General features: G+C 28.5%; 1 protein-coding gene across 1 annotated transcript; it reads left to right on the forward strand.

The window, feature by feature from the left end:
• The first annotated feature begins 3228 nt into the window (after positions 1-3228).
• Positions 3229-8300, forward strand: LOC137808363 (BTB/POZ domain-containing protein At3g50780-like). Its single transcript, XM_068609433.1, has 2 exons — positions 3229-5217; positions 6951-8300. Exons 1-2 carry the CDS (start codon positions 4564-4566, stop codon positions 7935-7937), a joined length of 1641 nt encoding a protein of 546 aa, XP_068465534.1. The 5' UTR covers positions 3229-4563; the 3' UTR covers positions 7938-8300.
• Positions 8301-21797: the final 13497 nt, after the last annotated feature.

Raw genomic sequence — 21797 nt, forward strand, 5'->3', positions numbered from 1 at the left:
TTATCACATATTCGATTATGGATCTAGATAGTATTTGATGCCGGTTGTAATAATTGTAGAAACTAATCGAAGGAAATAAGAGAAAACAAAAAATTGTAGCAACTGATTGAATGTAATTGCACAAAATTCTAAAACTGATCTTATTCATTTTGATTCACTTAATCATATATATAATAATTACAATTACCGGAAGCTATAAACTAGGAATACTAACATGCATGTAAATTGACCATTAATGCAATATAACGGTAAAATAATTTAAGGGTAATAAAATCTGAATTAATAATAATAAAATATGAATTAATAACCAACAATAATTGTCTCTAATATTTCGATCGTTCCTCCTTCGTCTTCCTTTTAATATCACTCCTTAGTGTTTGGTTGTTCGTCCTTCCTCTTCTCGTACTCACTCTCTAATATTCGGTTAGGAGCTAACTTGCAAAAGATTATCTAACGATCAAGTAACTGCTATGTACAATAGTATAGGGTATATTTTATAAAAAAGTACTTTACTCTTGTGTGACAGTGTTTATTTATAGTGTTTAGTAATGAATTATCTCACTTATGGATTGTATCTAACTCGTATCTTTAATAAAATAATATTATTTGATTTATCTCATAGTCATTAGATTTGTAAGGTTTACATGGATCGTATCTAACTCGTATCTTTAATAAAACAATATTATTTGATTTATCTCGTAGTCATTAGATTTGTAAGGTGTTACCAAAAAAGGTGTTAAGATGTTGCTCAGTTTATTATATTTTTTTTATTTGTTATTTAATATAACTAAGTTTATCCAAGTGACATGATTAGTAAGATTCTAACTATGTTAATGTAATTCACACTATTGTATTAACATTAATGAATAGATAGATGGAAAATACTATAAATATTGAGATATTAAATGTAAATGGAAGAAAATACAAACTTGTTGTTCATCTCATATAATTTATAGGAAAATATGACATGCTAAAGAAACTAGACACGGTAATAATACGGCAGTATATAATTATATTCGGTGTTTTGATAAATATACGATAATAAATTAAATAATAGTAGGATATATTATAAATTAGGTTTAAATAATATTTTTTTATTAAAATTATATATGATTTTCTAAAAGTTAACTTTTAATTTTTTTTATAAATTATGAAAATTATTAAAAAATAAATGTTAACTAAATTATAAAAATTATTAAAAAAATAAATGTAACTTTTATCTTTAATATGTTATTCATAACCTTTACGAAACACAAATTATGAATTTTGACACATTTATAAATTATATTCACCAATAATTTGTTTTCCAAACACGTCATCTGACACCCTGTTTAATATGGAATAATTGGTATTTGAAATGAAAGATTTCATAATAAATTAGATAGGTTTGGGTGAATATTGAAACACAATTGAGTAGAAAGATAAATTTAGGCGTGGCTGGGAAGACCCAGTCAATGCCAAACTGTTTAACAAATAGGCAATCCATTATTCAACACTAATTATTTTCCGAATCATTCAATTCTCCCATTCTCATTCACCTCCATGCTCTTATAGTCAGAAATATTTTTTTCTCAAAAAAATATTTTTACTATGTTATCTTAAAACTAAAGCATTTAATATTTTAAAATATATAATATATATTAGGTTGAAGTTTCTATATAGATAAAGATATTTAATATAAATGAGTGTTTATAAGGTTGATATTCACCTTTTTAATATAATATTAGAGTCATTTAGAGTCTATTTGCATTTATCAGAACATCTGTTATTAGATAACTTGTAAATATATTATCTGATGCATAAGTTGAAGAGTTTCAACGTGAAAAAATGTGTTGAAGATCATACATTGACTAGAAATAAAAATATTTCATATAAGTAATCAAGTCTCATTTTATAAACCAATTTTATAAGTTTAAATTAGACTTAAATTCAACTTATCATCTCTATATTATTAATTCTTGTATACATATTAATTAAAAGAATTAGTAGGATATATATATTATTCCACATTGATTTTGAAAAGATTTGCTTGACCCAAATTAATCAATGCATGCCAAACTTTAGGTTGGGAGGCATAGTTTTACATGCACGAAATTAAAGAAGGAAAAGGGGTTCAGTTAGGTGTTATGATAGTAAACGCATATTAATTTGATGCTGCTAGTTAGGTGTGAGACATACAAACATGCAATTAAAGCCGTTGAAAATTAATCTTGGAATGAATAATAGTTTTAACATACTGGTATAAATATTTTTTCAAAAACTATACTGTCTCACTTTTACATATGATTTTTTTTTCATAATAGATTTAAATGGGATGAAGGATGAAAATTTAGATGGCTCCACATGGTGTTATGCTAATATTTCTAATACAAATGTTTTAATCAGGATTTTGAATTTAATACTTAAAAAAACCTCTACTAAAATATGTTAATGTGGTATGTTGAAAGTTTTAAATTTAGAATTTGCGGCTTAGATAATATTTTACATCTTATTATACAAAAATAATTTTCAATGTTAATGTTAGAATGCAATATTTGTAGTGTTATCTAGCAAATGATATGTATAAAGAGTGAGTTACAGTTGTGAAGATTATCTCAATGCTAAGAGAAAAAAATTATTTACCCAACAAAAGGATTAGTAAGGAAAGATGTGGACATACCTTTAAACTACCTCAATGTCAATTTTCAATTACACATGGACCAAAACATGTTTATCACGTTTCGGTTGTTTAGAATTTATCATTGTGTATCTTTATTTTTTTTTATTTAAAACTTTGATGCATATTAAATGATTTGTGTCTATTTATTGTGTTTAATAATATTAAATTAAAGTTTAATTATATATTCTCTAGTGGACTTGAGTGAAACAAAAACCGGGTGAAGAAAAGAACACCATCCCTCGTTTTTGGTCCCCAATGTAACATAATATTTAACTGCCACTTTCATCATTATAAACTCTACCACAAACACAGAATATGACAACAAATACAGTTTATGTTACCACAATTTTAAAGTTGTTCTCACTGGTTGTTAAAAGTTTTCACAATATTACTACTTAGACACAATTTTTTTTATTATTATTTAGATTAAAGTTTATTAAAAATGAAAAAAATTATAACCCCGCATCTTCTATGATAATTCACATGTGATAATTTTTACTAAATTTTAATCAACAACACTCACATATACTAAATTGAATACTAGTTTGTTTAGTTGCTGGCATGTTGGTGTTATCAGTGAATTGCATAAGAAGATTGAAGCTCACACTCTCTTGAACCTAAAATGGTACGAAAAGGAACAGTACCCGAGAATCTTAACGAAAGGGTGTGCGAGTAATTGCACCGCCATGTAGCAAAACTTCAGCTTTACTCTTCATTAAGTTAGCTCGTAGCCTAGAAAATCCAACGACGGTCCCTTTAAGCAATTGGGACACAAAGAATCTCAGAAAATTATGGAAAAAAATAACAAAGGAAGGCATGCTTGCTGTCAGTGATTATGAGTGAGTTGTGTGCATTACACAACAGTATGAAAAACAAGAGAAGCAAATGAAAAGCCAATTACTTTTTCTTTTTCTCTTCTTCCCAAAAACAGTCACTTTTGCACACAACAAATAAATGGTGTAACATTCTGGGGTCCAAAAAAACAAGTAATGCAAATTTCAGAGACCCACAGTGGTACAAAGTCAATCATCCAAAGCATGGAACTCAAACACACCCCATGAGCCATCATCATCATCCACTCGTTCATTCTCTTTTTGCTTTTCCTTTTTTTCCTGTCTTGTGGTGTTTTTTCCAATTCTAATTCCTTCTACTTTACAAATTGAAGAAGGGATTGCAGGTTGCAACTGTGTGCTACACTGCACTGCGCTAATTATCTTCTCTTGCTATAACTACAATGTTTCTGATTCCCTTCATGCTTTGCACTGTGGCTTCTGTTCTGTCACTTTTCTCTCTCTGGGTTCAGTTGAGTTAGCAATATAATGACATGGGTTTTCAGTGGTTTCTCATGTGACACCATTACTTGGTAAGCTACCTTTTGGCGGTGCTGCGGTTGCTGGTGACAAGAGAAAGAAGCCGTTTTTCTGTTTTTGGCCTTTTCCCCTGTTTTTCTCTTTAGCATGCTAACTCTTCGGTTATACTTTTAAAATAAAAAATACTTTAACAACTCTCTCTCTCTCTTCGAAAATTAAATTAATCTGGGATTCAAATTTTTTGTGAAAAAAAAAACAAATAAGAAACTGCATTAAGGGGAGAAGCAGATCAAGTTAAGATTTTGCAGATGGTTAGTTGGTTCGTTTCCTTAGTTATGCGGGAGGAGCACTGTTTTCAAGGGAAGAGCTGAACTTACGGAAAGGGTGTAACAAAACTTGCCGAGAGATTTTCTTTCCCTTGACTTGACTTTGAAGTACAATACACCAAATTTGGTTGTTTGTTAATCAGGAAAACGAGGGTCGTGTTTGCTTTTTTCTTCCTTTGCATCATTTTCAGTTTTGACTACTTGTGATGCTCCCATACCTTATTCTTCCACATTAGCTTTGTGTGTGTGTTGGGAGTCATTGGTAGACATGGCAGGAATTAGGCTTACCAGGATGGAGCAAGGCCAAACCAAGATAAAAAATGTTCCAATAGCTGTGACCCCAGAAGGGTTTTGGTGCTGCCCTTCTCCTGTGGTGTTTCAGAAAAGCCTCAAGGCTCAGAATCCTCTCAATAAGCCCAAACCCTCTTCACCCCCACCAAAAAGCAGTGTTAAGAAAAAGCCCGTGTCTGTGCCAGTGTATGAGAGGAGAACTGTTACAGCTGCAGATGCCCCTTCAAGATTGGTGCTTTCTGATGATCAGCAATGTGCAACTGCTCCAGAAAGACCTCCTCCACCTACTTCATCTATGGCTGCTGCAGAAAGGGGACCCAGGCCAAAGATTGAATCTTTGCCAAAGAAGGTTGCTATTGAGTTTGGTGAACCTGGAACTTGTGATATGAAAGTGATTTTGCTTGGGAAGCAGGGATTTTGTGTTAAGTTAAGTGTGCACAGGAATGTTCTGACTGAGAAGAGTAGCTTCTTCTCTGAAAAACTATCTGAACAATCGGGTCTGTCTTGTCTCCAAATCGGTGAATGTGAGGATGTTGAGATATATGTTGAAACTGTTGGTCTTATGTACTGCAAGGAGATGAAGCAGCGGCTTATGAAGCAAAGTGTTTCTCGCATTCTTCGAATACTTAAGGTGATTTCCTATTATTGTGTTACTTTGATGATGTTTTTTATCAACCTTGACTTGTGTTATGCTTACCCAAATCTGTTGTATAATTGTGTTTATGGGGATGAAATATGATGTGTTGCTATTGTAATGTTGATATTATCTGTATCAGTGGATGTTCATTTGTTCTTTTGAAATACAATGATGGCTTGCGTTCTTGATGTTCATATCTCTAATAAAGAGTATTAATACTCCCCTCATTGATTATACTCCTAGAGTTGCTTCTCATCAATTATACTCCTCTCAAGATTAATGGAGTTTCAAAATAAATCAATTTATTTTGTACTACTTGTGATGATGTGAACGAGTATTGATTATTAATTGTGGACGCTGTCGTAGTGAAACGGAAACTCATTGCAGCTGTTTCTAGAATAATTTCTTATACGGCTATTTGCAGGTTTATTTTTCTTATACGCCTCGATTGTTGTAACTTCATTACTTCTTTTCAACTTTGGTCTTAAAAGAGGAAATTGTGCTTTTTATGATAGATATCAGATACTCATGTACTCATATATTAGATATTAGATTACTTCATTACTGATTACTGATGGCAAATCAAGAGTTGCAGTAGAAGTAAATTTATGCTATGAATATCATTTGTAGTATTGTTGACAAGTAATCCTCAAATGCTCCTCTTACACATTTTTGGGTATTTTTATTTGGGTATTTCTTTTAAAATTATGGTTAACTAGTATATACTTATGTGCTCGTGAAAAGTATATACATAACTACCTTGTATTACATACTTGTATATAAATATAGTTTGATATAGAAGGTCAACAGTAGCATTGCAGAGTGGAGTGTTCCATGAATGAGGACTTTAGTAATGATCATGATATATCATGGTGTCAAATTGGGGTGGTTTATTTTTCTCAAAGCAATCAGTAGATGTCTGAGTCAATTACTTTTATCCTCGAAATCATCAGATTATTAATGTTGGTCAAAATATTTTTGTCCTGTCTCTAAGGTTTGATTAGGAAAGGTTGTGGCTAAAGGCCTAAAACCACAGTACGCGATGCCCCATCAGTTCAAATTTGTCTCGTTATTTCACCCTTTCATCCTTTTGCAAGATTCCATTGTGTGAATTGCAGTTCCCTAAGATGGTTAACACCAATGACTTAAACAAAATCAAACCTCAAAGGATCTTTCTTTTTATATCTTTTTACCTTTCCTATTTATAAAATCAACATTGATTTCGAACCCATCTGTGGTATGAATTTTCCTAACACATTGTTTGTTTTGAGTGTAAATAAAGAGAAAGGAATAGAGAGAATGCCGAGTACCAAAATTTCACTGCTTTTTTGAGGGGAGAAAAGGAAAAAAGAGTTTTTTTTTTGGGATTTTAAAAAATCTTACATGTGGCAGAATACATTACAACTACATATACTTTTTACCTTCATTCAAATTCATTAAGAAGTGGTAATTTTCAGTGTCTTAAGTTCAATTCAGCCTTAGTCTATAGTTTCTACATTTTTCAATTTGATTGTTTGAATTTCCATAAAAGTCTGAATAAAGCACTCATATTTTGCTCAGATGGAGGATACCTTAATCAATACTTAAAACTTTAAGTTGAGTGGATTTTTTTTATGATCAGCAGCATATGCTTAAATCTTTCCCCGAATCTCTTTGTAGTTGGGTTTTTGAAGACAGAAACATAAAATGTTCTTCTGCAAAACCTAAAAACATGTGATATTCCTCAGGTAGCAGAATTCCTTGGCTTCATCTCATGCATCCAATCATGTTTGGAGTTCTTGGAAGCAGTCCCTTGGGTTGGAGAAGAAGACGAAGAAAAGGTGGTGTCAACTGTGCTACAACTCCAAGCAGAAGGAATTGGAGTCAACCCTGTGCTGAAACGAGTTTCAGCTGACATTTCTAATGTCCCAAAAGACACTCTTTCCCACATCATCGACCTTGTTCTGAAAAGCAACGAGGAAAGAAGCCGCCGAGAGATGAAATCCATTGTTCTAAAGCTCCTCAGGGAGAACAACAGTCTTCCAAGCTATGCGCGTACAACCGACATATGCAATGACACCATTTACAGATCATGCAGAACCTGCTTGGACTCATTACTAGAACTGTTCAAGCAGGCTGCAGAACCCAGTGAGGACCGAGATCCTCTAGCAAAGAGCATAGCTCTTGAAGCTGATAACTTAACGTGGTTGCTTGAGATTTTAGTTGACAAACAAGCTGCTGATGAGTTTGCACTGATGTGGGCAAACCAACAAGAACTGGCTGTGTTACATGCAAAGCTGCCAACGGTGTCACGCTACTGTGTTAGCTGCCTTTCTGGGAGACTCTATGTTGGCATTGGGAGAGGGGAGTTGCTTCCATCGAAGGACACTCGCAGGTTGTTGCTACAAACATGGCTGCAACCTCTGATGAATGACTACAACTGGCTGCAGCATGGATGCAGGTCATTTGATAGGAAACTTGTGGAAGAAGGAATTGGGAGGACTATTCTCACCTTGCCTCTGGAGGATCAACAGAGCATTTTGCTTTCATGGTGTGGGAGTTTCTTGAAAACTGGTGATAGCTGTCCCAATCTTCAAAGGGCATTTGAGGTGTGGTGGAGGAGAACTTTCATTAGGCCTTATGTGGAGAACCTAGGTAAGGTTGCTGTGTCAGATAGTTCAAAATTTGCAGAAGGAGAGAAGGAGACTCGAATGAAGGAACAAGAGAATTACTGACACGTCAGCAATTATACAACCAGTCTCAAGTACTATCTAGACTCTCTTTGCTAAATAAACACGAGTGAAGCAATTATACAACCAGTCTCAAGTACTATCTAGACTCTCTTTGCTAAATAAACACGAGTGAAAAAATTGTCAAATGGGGTTCATGAATGTCTTTCTTTGATAGTGGAGTTTCAGTTTATATTAACAAGTTTGGGGAATTGTATAAAGGTATGTGTTGATTGCAGAATGTGGATTAACCTCCAGCATCTAACAGTCTGAGACTTGTCATGTGTCTTGCATGAGTTGCCTCTGGATTGGTTTTTGTATTATCTCTTCAAAGAAAGGAATGGAATGGAGTTCTAGTTTTTTTCCTTAGTTTCACTGCAATCGAATAATAGGTATAAAATATTATATATATATATATATATATATATATATATATATATATATAAAAAGAGAAAGAAAAGTTTGTTGTGATACCTAGGATTTAGACTGTTTCAACTGGGTTAAAATTTGATTTAATTAAAACTTTTGAAACGTGAACTTAACACATAATTAGTTTATGACTTGATTATCTTTTTCTTTTCAAATATTTCATTATTAACATCCTTTCCTGCCAAAAGGTAAAGTCATAATAAAATATAATTTAAATTCATCAAAATTAGTTAAAATTGGTGATAGAATCTTTCTGACGGAATTTATTTTGAAAATATAAATCTTGAAAATTGACATTAGATAAAATCATAAACAAAATAAACTCGTTCTCCTTTAGGTTCAAGTTTTAACAATGTAACACAGATACTGACACGGATATGGAGATATGTATAATCTCTAAAATGTAGGACACGGGACACAAATATAATATATAATTTTGAATTATATAAATTGAAAATAAATATTTATGTGCAAAAGTATGTTTCAGATTCTTTTTGGAGCAGGAAGATATATTTCATGACTGGTTCAAAAGAATTTGTTTCTTATTTTTATAATCATAATAAAAATTTATACAATAAATTTGAGTTTTTAGAAAATAATTATATTTATACCTTTTAAAATTATGTTAAAACCGTGTTAAAATTTTAAAAAATCCAATTTTGAATTGAACACTTCACCGATAAGTGTCCTGTCCGAGTCTTATAGGTAATTAGTGAATTCACTTACACTATTTGGAGACAATGAAATGGAGAAGTTCATAAGATCAAATGCAAGTGACTAGGCCATTCCAGTCTTCACCCCATGATATGGAGCTGCACTTTCTTGGAGGTGGTGAATTCTTAGAAATGCTCTTTTTAAATTTATAAAATAACTTTATTTAGGATTAGATGATCTTAAAAAAAATTGGATTGAGCAATCCAGAATTTATTTTGAAATTTTGTGTACATTCCATTATATACATTCTGGATGTATTTTTTTATCTGAAAATATAATTTATATATTTTAGAATATACGTTTTAGAATATATTATACTAAAATGTTTTTAGAATGTACAATTTAAATGTATTTTTTAATAAAAAAATCCGTTATAAGATGTATGTTCCATAAATACATTTCAGAATATGTGTTTTTTTTTTTAAAATAACTTTTAAAATATAATTTATTTTTGAATTTGAAAATATATTTGAGAATGCATAATCTATAATATATATTTATGAAGAATAAAATTGTAAATTCAATTGTTACAGGGTACAACGTCAATATATGGGGATGCAGAATGGTCTTAAAAGCCCTTTAATTTCAAGGCCTGAGCCCAATTTGAGGCTTTTACTATTACGTTCTCCAAACATGTGAGGCTTTTACTATTACGTTCTCCAAAATTTATATACACACTCCCTTTTCTTTATGGCAAAATTACCCTTTTTATTTAAAGAATTATATAAATCCGTGGGTAAATTCCCTATCTAACACCATTTACACTTTTATTTCCCTAACTAGCACCCTTTTGTTTTTATTTCCATATCTAGTACTCTTTTGTTTTTATTTCCCTATCTAGCACCCTTTTATTTTTTATTTCTCTGTCTAGCACCCTTTTATTTTTTATTTCCCTATCTAGCACCATTTTAAAAATAAATTAAAAAATAATAATTTTTTTTATAATTTTAATTTTGAATGCATTAAAAAATAAATTTTTTTAATGTTTAAAATAGTTAGAAATATAATTAATGAATAAAGAAATGTGTTTTTACAAAATAAAAATAAAAAAGTAATAAATTTAAAATGTTTAGTTTAAAAATTATTTTTTTAAGAATGAATAAAATAAAAAATTAAACTCTACAACAACATAAAAGTTGAATATATAAACATAAATTAGTATTTATTTTTATTATTGTTGATGATGTAATTATGTTAATTTCAAGTAAAAAATACAGTACATAATTATAAAAAAAACAAAGTTAAATAAGGACTGATATGAACAAAAAAGAACAACATGATCGGAAAAAAAATGTTAATATTGTCAAACATCAAGACACACATAAAGAATATGTCCCAACATTATTGGATTGTGCACTTTTCGTTATTAATTATGTTTCATTTCGCACAAACTATTTAATGTACCATTGAAGAAAATATTTCATTTATTTTCATTTTTATGATCAACATATACTTATTTAGTATCGCCTTATATCTCTTATATTTATCTTATTTGAATTTATTTTTATATCTTTTATCTTTATCTTAATTTGTTTTACCTTTATTTTATATCTTTATATTTTAGTTATTATTTTTTTTTCTACCATTATTTTTTTTTTATTGTTGCTGTTTTTATTTTCTAGACTTTTTTTTTTTCATTTTTTGCTTCTCATTTTTAAGCATTAAGTGTAACATTAGTTTTTTTTTAGGATTTTGCATTTAGGATAGACACTTCAATATTACTTGTGTATCCACTATTAATTAATACTAATTGACTTTGGTTTTTTTGTAATTATGTCATGTATTTTTTACTTGAAATTAACATGATTACATCATCAATAATAATAAAAATAAATAGTAATTTATGTTTATAGATTCAACTTTTATGTTGATGTAGGATTTAATTTTTTATTTTCTTCATTCTTAAAAAAAATAAAATTTTAAACTAAACATTTTAATTTTTTTATTTTATTTCATAAAAACTCATTTCTTTATTCATTAATTATATTTCTAACTATTTTAAACATTAAAAATATTTACTTTTTAATACATTCAAAATTAAAATTATCAAAAAATAAATAAATTATTATTTATTTATTTATTTTTGAAATGGTGCTAGATAGGGAAATAAAAAATAAAATGGTGCTAGATAGGGAAATAAAAACAAAAAGATGCTAAATAGGAAAATAAAAAGAAAATAATGCTAGTTAGGGAAATAAAAGTCTAAATGGTGCTAGATAGAGAATTTACCTTAAATCCGTAACCATCTTCTTTATACTCCACTCTGATTGTCCCTTTTAACTCTTTCTACCAATTTTCTGCATTTTTCCATTAAAGGTACATAATTTTTAATTTAATTTCATTCCGTCGTAATTCATTAAAACTTTAGTTATTTATATAATTATAAAATATTGTTATCAAATGGTTGATATTATAGGAAGAAAAGTGAGATATACTCTTTTTTTTTTCTGTCACCCGGGAAAGTATATTTTGACAATTTAAAAAACTAAATTATAGGATAATTAAAAAATATGCTTCCTTGATTTGTCTCAAAATGTAATTTCATTTTTTTTTTCAAAATGCACCTTATGGAATTGTTCCAAAAATTACTCTACAAAACAGCACACAAATTACTTCCTGGTATTGGTACTAGAAAAACATTTCTTATCTGCGGATTTTCCTGTAAAAAATTATACATAGAAAATACTTAGCGAATTTTCCTATGAAAATTTTATCTAAAGAAAATACCTACGAATTCTTCTGTGATTCTTTTTATTCCTGTGCATATAAATTTACTGATAACAATATTTTAATAAATGATAGAAAAATAGTTAACTAATATTTTCTTCAAATTTTCTTATATTTTTTTTCGGGAATATAAAATAAATACTATTTTAATTTATTATATTTAAAACAAAAACTGACTTACTAATTAAACTCTAACATAATATAAAATTTTATGTAAATAAAATTGTTAATCGTCATTTTTTTATTAATATGGTTGTGAATAATCAATAATCAATTTTAAATATTCTTAATATTAGTTAAAATTAAAAAATAATAAATAAAAATAATTCTAAATTCTCATATATCAACATTTTCGAGTGAGATAAATAATTATTTCATTATTATTTTCATTGTTCAATATATATTTTGAAGTTGGCAAAAAAAGAAAAAAATATTATGTACGTGAAAGAATTAAAAAAACATAAGTTCAATAATTTTAAATTGTTTACTAGATATAATCAATGACAAATTAAATAAATATTTTTTCTTAACTTTCTGAAACCTCTTTTAATAACAAAAAAATATAACAAAATTTTGAGTTTCAAAATAAATAATACATCAAATACGTTAATGATTGAATTATTCTTTATATCAATTCATTAATAAAATATTATTAGATAGTGATAAAAAAATTATTTTGCATGATCCAATATATCAAATTCTCATTCATAACCAATTGATGATGCCATTCATATACATCCACCTCCACTCTCCAATTCAAATGGAAGCTACAACACTTGCTTAGTAAAAAGGACCTCCAATTTCATTCACTTTGAGTTTTTATTCTTTTACCAAAACTAAAATGAAATTTCAAGACACCACCCTAAAATATAAATAAACCACATGCATGCACACATACGAGAATTTTACTTAATTTATCTAGCACAACAGTCTAAACCAAACATATGAAAAAAATCCAAGGACTAAAAAAATGTAAAATTTTAATTGAAGAATTAAAAAATAAACTTTGTAATTGAAGGAGGAAAAATATGTTTAAGATTTTTTAAATAGTTTTTATAATAAAATTAAAATAAAATAAAAGAAAGTGTAGATAGAAATGCTGTGTAGTGTAAATAGTAAAATCAAACATCTAATCCTTTTCAGTGAAGCTGACAGCCCAAACTGATCAAGCAAAACGACTAAACAGACACATAGAATTTCTTTATGCACCCCATATTTTTATTCTGCACCTGTAGATTGAAAATCTTTGCTTTGTCCTAAAAAGTTAGTTATTAATTGTAAAATTTTAAAAATATTTTTTTACACAAAAAAAAATCTATATTATTCTCAGAAGTCATTTTTTACTTTTGAATTTTTTGACTTCGATCGATTGTAAATTCAAAAGCTTTTTCTTTTAATATATAACAAATTAATTTTAATTTATGAAAAGGTTTTTCTGTTGTTTTTCTATAATACTTCTACAAGCAGTACCAAAAGTTTTATCTTATCATATAGTTATCTTCATACACAGTCAAAATGAAATTGGAACACCATATATTTTTTTTTTCTTTGAAGGTGGCTTGGTATCAGTGTTAGTCAAATCAAAAGTTGGGGAGTGAGAATCAAACATTGTCGTGTATGGGAATTCAGCACCCCCAAGGGTTGGAACATCACCACCACTGTATCTTTGATTATGATTTGTGTCCTCTTCATGTTCATGTCCATGCATGTGAATGTGACATTGTCCACAGTACCAATATTGAAACCACTTGCTACAACTCCTATGTGGAAAAAAGGAGATAGAATTTCTGGCAACAAAGATGCTCCTGTCTAACTTCTTGACATGTATATGCCTCAGCTTTCGCTAGGTTAAATTTAAATCTGAGGTACAACGGCAATAGCGTGTTTGGTTTCATGTTTTAGACATGATTTTTGACATGCATAGATGTGATGTTTTGAAGTTAAAATAGTTGTAGTGTTTGTATCTTAAACGTGATTTTCTATTTTACATTTGAACAAGTTTCTAAACATACACCAACATTATCCGATATATACAAACCATGGTGCTAACTACTGTGGTCACTTTATGTCTCTAGGTAGTCACATAGTATGTTATGATATGAAAGATTGAAATGGAGAGAGATATATAGGTGGTTGATTTAATTTCATGTGTCCTACTCGTTGCTGTATCTGTCCCTGAGTCCCCAAAAGTGAACACAAAAAAGCCAGAGACATTCCTTTAGTCTCTTTCATTGATTTGAAGTCCACATCACACATGCAGCTAGCAGAAATGAAAACTGCTTTTAGTTTTACTCTCTATGTGAAATATGAGTACTATCTCATGGGAAATCCAAAAGACATGTACCCCTCCTTAAAAGCTTTTAGCTAGCCATTAATTTTGGTATGGGAACAAAAATGTAAGGGGATCCATTTCCAGGTTTTTCACACACATCAATAAATTAGACACAGCAGGACCTCTCTACTGCATATGCATTTTTTTTACTTTTCTTACTCTGTGTCCAATATTCCAATTTCAATTCAAATAGAATTTTCTGATGTGATTCTCATAAGTGGGTCTCAAAAGGAACCTGAGCTGAGAAGGAAAAAATTCAAAATCATCAACTGATATGCAATATAGACAATAAGAAACACGAGTTGCATAATATGCCACACTTTCTTCCTTTTCTACAAGCTTAATTTCTCTCTTTGTGCAAGTTTCCCGTCGACCCTCAAAAGTTTGTCTTTGCTTTTTCAATATTTGTTTCTAAGGGTTAAATGTAGATTCCCTCTACATGCATATTTGTGCAGACAACACCACCAAATTATAGAAAGCATAATTAATACTGAAAGCCAGATTCTACACCTGGGATATCAAACTGGAGTAACATAATCATGTCTTGATTAAAATAATGATAAAAGTGCATTAATTAAGAATATTAAATATCACAGTTTGTTAATTTCTTAAGGTATTTAAGAATAACAGTTAGTAAAATCATAGCAGAAACATATAATGTAGTTAAAGGGTTTCTTGGACCGAGGATTGAATAAATGTTGAGTGGTCCTCAACTGACTTTAGATGATTGTGCTCTTCGAAGGCCTTCTAACCAAACCTTATCCTGCCTCAGCCTTTAGTTTTTCAAAAATTGAATCATGCTCATTCATTTTCTGAACCTTTACTTTTTCCAAGAACAAAGCATGTCAAGTTTTTTTTATTTCAATTTAAAGTTTGCACTAGTTGATCGTTTTGAAGATTGTACCAGAAGAAGTGAACTCATTATATATACATATATATTAACATTGGGATGAATAAAATTCCCTTTGACAAAAAGAATTGAAAAGAAGCATCATTGAAATCGCTAACAAAATGTTTTTAGGGTGTGGTGAGGTAGCACTTAGCATGCATATATAAATGTATATATATGTTCTGTTGGACCACATGAATTATAGCATTGAAAATGGAGAGAGGGAAGAGATGTGGTTGGAAAGCAAAGCAGTGTTTAACTGAGAAAAATGATTACGAGATTATATATGTAGCAACTAGCCATCAGAGCAGACCGTACCTCTTATCAGAATTCTCAACCTTTGTATGGAAGAGGATTGGTAGCATCACGTGGCCTATCTAAGCCTAACTTATCTAAACCACGTTCTCCATTTATTCTTTTACCTAATTCTTTCGTTTCATATCCTTCTCTTCTGTTCCAAACCTCACAATAATAACTATATACACCAGGTTAAATTTTTCTTTTCTTTCGTTTGAAACAACTAAAATGGTGACTGTCAAACCTTTCTTTTAGTTAAAAGCAAAAACATTTTTAAATTTTTAACATAATTACTTAGTTAGGACCCAATAGAACATTTGTGTAACCACACACCCATCTACCAAAAACAAATTATGCACTTGTCACACGAAATGTAAGCTGTGACTTTTCTTGCTATACTGAACAATTCTTAATACTCCTTCATAAGACAATTGGCTAGTGTAATCTACATTGGATGTTAATAATTTTTATAAAGAGAGTTGAGTATATATATGTTTTATGAGAGATGAAATTTAGGAGAAAGTTAGTGAGATAGATTTTAAACAAAAACTTTGATCAGTGGGCAACAGTTATGAGTATCTAGTGTTCCATTCTGGCATATGGGAAATGGGGGGCCCAGTGAAATTTGCTGTCATATCATCCCTGGGACATGCTCATTGGTGCTCAGAAGAGTGGGGTTTTGGACGTTCATATCAAAGTTTTGTCCTCTTCATTCTTATTCAATGTGCAAAGTAATACGTTAGAACAGCTAAATAAGACAAATAAAGCATTCTTCTGGAGTGGGGATTCCCTTGAAAATTGACTTGGGTGTGGAGGTCCAATCTTCTTCATCTCTCAGTGTTCACTGTTTTAATAATGTTCATCAATATCTACAATGCTGTGTTTCTGCAAAGGACCCTACTTTCTCTATCTTGATGTTAAATGTTAATCACTCCACTACCCTACCTCTTCCTCATAGATGTTAATGCATTCATTCACAATAAAACTATAACTCAGTTAATCTTTCAATTCACGCATGCATCAGTTTCTTCCAAAACATCAACATCTCATGTCACTGTGAGAATCAAACTCGTCACTCAACTATTTAGTACATAATAACGGTAAATAGAAAATTAGTTTTTTAACTAAGAAAAACATTCTACTTTAAAGGCTAAAAAAAACAACTTATTTCGCAGGTACTTCACTTCCATGACATCACAACCACTTCAAATCTATAACTACCTTATTTTGAAATATAACATATGAACCATTTTATACCTATATTTAGAAATATCTAATTGTTTTTTCTTTCTTTCTGTTCTTGGAATCATGTTTCACTTGGCTATAGTTTTTAATTAATTCTCACATTCAAAAATGTGTTTTTAAAAACAAAATGTTGTAATTAAAATTATTGAAAAATGATTAAATTTTATAGCAATGTTTCATAAAACACATCTCTCATATTACAAATTAACTTCTTTTTACATATTGTGCTTTAAAAAATATACCCAAATTTCAAGTAAGACCCCTATTTATTTATTTATTAACTATATATTAATAAAAGTTGAAGAAACAGAAAGAGATGGTCCATATATGAGATTCTTTAGACGTCTTGCCTGGACTGTCCAAGTATTCTGGTAATTCATTAAATAAAATGGCTGAATCTTGAAGGATATTTTCTGAAACTAAATATTGAAGAAAGTGACATTACAGAACCTCTCACCTCCTATTAACAAACAAAACTTTCTTTTAATTTTCTCTTTTCTCTCTGCTGCAGTTTATATGTTACACTGCGCTATCATTCAAATTATTGTATGTCATTATGTATCAATATATATATATATATATATATATATATATATATATATGTTATTATAAACAGAAATACGAGGCATGATGAAGAAATACGAGGGCTTCTTTCTCTAATAGGAAGAAAGATATATTGAACGAGTTTATTTCAGTTTCTTTAAGAAGAAACATTATTTTTTAATATAAAAATATTTGTTATATTTTTGTAATTTTTTTAATTTAAGAAAATAAAACAATTTATTTTGATAAGCTAGTTAAGGTAACATATTAAAATATATGGATACCAAGCTGACTGAAAAAACACAACACTTTCAAAAAAACAATATTTTTGTAATCAAAATAAATAAATTTTGTTTTTATAAAAATCACATGCTAAAAATTAATATATTTTAAAATGTTTTATTTTAAAGTTAAATAAGACCACCCATTAGCTCAGAAGTGTTTATGTGAATGTTGCATTTTTTTTAAAACATGTGATATTTTTCTATATACATACCACCTAGTTTGGGTGTGGGTGTCTATGTTTCTCATAGCCTATTGTGAGAACATCCATCGTTTGCTTATGGATTTCAGTTTATTTTGTGAATGTTTTTTCAATCAATATTCGTGAACCTATTTTTCTGTAGATGTTTCTAAAAAAAATTTGCACTTTTTCCCTTATTCTTTACTTTTCATTCATCCACTCTCATCTTCTTAATCAACACTCATCTCTTTCGTAGACTATAATTTATATTATATTTTGTTGAAGATAAGATATTTTAGAATTTTTTTTAATGAAATTACTCTCATTAGTGTTAATCAAACCAACACAATTTAATTAATATTAAAAATAGATTTATTTAGTGTTGGCTAAGCCAACATATAATTAAATAAATTTTAAAATAAAAACATTAAATGAGTAAAGTCAACATTAAATGAAATAAATTTTAAAATAAAAAAAATTAATGTGGGTTAAATCAACGATAAATTAAATAAATTGGTAGTTAAAATTTTGATAGCTAATTAGATACTAATTTAGAAATCATTTAACAACAATGGAAACTAATTTAGAAAAAAAAATTAGTCTTTAAAATTAATTTTTCTTGTAGTGTATATTAGTTTTAAGATTAATTTTTTATAATTCATGTAAATGGTGTGCACCTATTTTACTGTTTTTTAGTTCATTCATGTATAGAAAATTGTGATGTATTATTACGAGATGGACTTAAGCCTAACTCAAGTCCATAAAATCAGCTAGGGTTTGCACCCACTTATATACAATGTCTAGTCGACGTGGGATCTCCAACATGTATATAATTTATTATTTTCTCTATACATATTTTCTATGAAAATTTTAGTGTTTCATTCTCATATGTATCAAATGTTTTAGGAAATTATATGAACCAAACATTTTTAGAACCTCTTAATTCACAAATTAAATTCACTTCAAGAAAACTAAGAAACGTGTTTGGTGGATGCACTTGAACTCTTTAATATAAAAAAAAAAACACGAATACAAAGTGTTTAAGAGATTATAGAATCCTAATATATAAGAAAACTCCTAAAGAATCCAATAGAAAATTCTAAACTTTTATAAAATTCAATTTCATTCAATCTTAATTGTTTTCATGCAGTGAACCTTGTATATAATAGAGAGTAAGCGTTTAGATAGTTTAGAAAATAGAAAACTTTAAATTTTTAATTACGACGTCAAATTTGTATATATTAGAACTATTTTTAGATTGTAACGAAGTTATGTTGTTATTGAGTGTGAGGTAGTCAATTGACACTAGATTAGTGATATACAAGCCATTTAATTGATGTCGATGTTGGAAGTAGAAAATGATAAACTGAAAAATTTAGTAAAATGATGAATGAATTAAAATGATTGTATTGAATTGAATAATTTGATTCAGAAACAGATTCTTGATGTTATGAAATGTAAAACAAGAGTACGATGATGTTGATTCATTTTGAAAATAAAGGCTTTAGATTAATTTTATGATATAGCAACATTTTGTAGTATATAAATAGATGTGATAGATGATGGTATAATATACATAATCACATACCTTATATACTTTATTTATGTAAATACTTAATTTGTCATTGGGAATTTTTTTATGGGTGTGTGAATTCTTGTTGCAATGAGACAATAATTATATAAAAATATATAGCAACAAGGATTGACCAGATGAGGGCAAAAACTAATACCAATAATAATTTTTTTATCAATAATAATAATCAATAATAAATTTATTCTAAATTTTTCAATCAATCACCATCTTAATCGGTATCTATATTAGAAACAAAATATCCTCTCTTATTGAATGGAACAACATGCAATGATAAAGAATATGTGACAATTAACTTATTTTATATTTGTTTACTTGTAATATTATTATTATTTTATAACATATGTAAAATATTTCATTTGTACACAAGACATTATTACGATTGTAGCGTGTTTAATTTAAATATTTATTAATAATAGTTTGCTTCATTTTACTATTGATGAGTAGGAATATACTTCCCAATAGTTAATTTAAAGTAAATTAATAACTCAGGCATGTTTAAACATTTGATCTTCCTTCAAAGCGACCAAACCTAGTCTATTAAACCATTGATCAAACCCTTTATTTGAGTTTAACACCTTCAATGACTCCAACTTTAATTCCCATTTTCAAAGGTTTTTCATCTATATCAAAAAGCTAAAAATTAAAGAGTAAAAAAAAATTAAAACAATAACACATGGAAGAAAACGATCAAAAGTGAAAAGAAAGGAAGTATCACTAGTGCAAAATGTATAACCAAGTGCGGTACAAATAGCCGCTCTTGTAAATCAAATTTGATTTACGAATGTCACTTTACAAATAATTGTCTTCTTAAAACCTTTTTAACCCTAATTCAGAAACGCGCCACTTATGTTTGGATGTTCTCTTTTCTCTCGCACTTCGTTTCTCTTATGTGCTTCCTCCATTAACTGTGTTTTCTATTTTCTTCCTCTCTTTTTTGCATTGTTTTCGTTTTATCGGTAAGCACTGTCTTCCTCTCTTCTTTTTCACCATTGATTTTTGTATGTTTTGCGTTTCTCTTATGTTTTGTCTTATGACATTGCTAAGGTCATGCTTTGAAAGGTTGTTGTCTGCGCTGTCGGTTGTGTCTTCCTCGTCACTGTTGTCACCTTGCTTCGTCATATATTTGCGTTTCATTGGAGAAATTTTATTTGTGTTTTTTGGACTTCCATTAGGATGAAATACGAATATATATAATATGGATGCACCAAGAGATCAAAAGAAATGCTAAAATAATGACCATGTTCTTCGAAAAAGATCAAAGTTGAGAACATTGATTAGAAATGCTCTTGTAAATGCAATTTATAAATGCGGTTATATAAATAGCCGCATTTATAAATCGAATTTACGAATGTGGCTATATATATTGCTGCTTTCTTATCTTTTCAATTTACAAAATGCGTGCTCATCAAATGTGATTATATAGCCATCCTTATAAATATAAAATAGCCGTACTCGTTTTGTTTTTCACAAAGTGTGTAAAATGGATAAATATAAAAGATAAAAGATAAATGCTTGACTTTCCAGTAATTTTTATGTTCTTGTAATTATTTCTTTATGTAAGAAATAAAATGAGAGTTGCAAAGATGGTTAAAGAAAATAAAAATAATTTATATATTATGATTAACCTAACTAGTTAATTTAATAATATATTTACATCAGTTCAAAACAATTTTAACTACCTTAATTAACATTTTTTTATCGGAAACATTAATTAACATATAAGTACAATTTTTGCTTTAAAATAATCATAATTATTTTAGTTAATTCCAATAAAATTTTAGATTGATAATACCAACCTAACTTAGTATAATTACATATTTTATGAATTAAAAATAAGTAAATTATTTTTTTAGTGGAGAAAAAGTGAATGTAGTGCTGGTATATCTGGATTCCATCTCTTGTGTCCGATTTAATTATTCACATTCTTTAATAACTAGTTATAATAATAATGTATGAATCATATTACCTATATAAAAAAAGACTAAAATATACTTATACATATATTACTTATATTCCTTTTAATTTTTCAAGGAAAATATATTCTTAAAGAGTTATAAAAAATTAACCAGATCAAGTCTTGTAAATTTAAGTTACAAAAGATCAAGTAGCACATGCGGGGTGAGAGGGAGCATAAATTATTCGATTAATTAGATCAATTTCTATCCAATTAAGATAAAAAAAACTACTATATCATTATAAAAAAATTATGAAATAAAAATTAATTTTAGAAAAAAAAATAATTAGTTAATATAGTAACTAAATTATAAACCATTTTAGATACTAATTTTTTTTTAAATTAGTTTTTATTATTGTTAAATAATTTATATATTAGTATCTATTTAACTAATAATTATTTAAATTATAAATTTGGTAGAAAAATATTGATACTAATTTAAAATTATTTAATAATAATAGAAACTAATTTAAAAACCAAAATTTTTTTTAATTTCTAAAATTATCTCTAAATTAATCAGTATAATAATTAATTATTTTTTATCTTTAAAATTGATTTATATATTCTTGTAGTTTATAAATTAAAAAAAAAAAAGAACACAAGGACTACACCTTTATATTTTCTATTCCCATCTTCCAACAAAATGCATCTTAAAGTGGAGGAACTAGCATCAAAGAGA

This window comes from Phaseolus vulgaris, chromosome 3 (assembly GCF_000499845.2).
Source record: "Phaseolus vulgaris cultivar G19833 chromosome 3, P. vulgaris v2.0, whole genome shotgun sequence".
Lineage (NCBI taxonomy): Eukaryota > Viridiplantae > Streptophyta > Magnoliopsida > Fabales > Fabaceae > Phaseolus > Phaseolus vulgaris.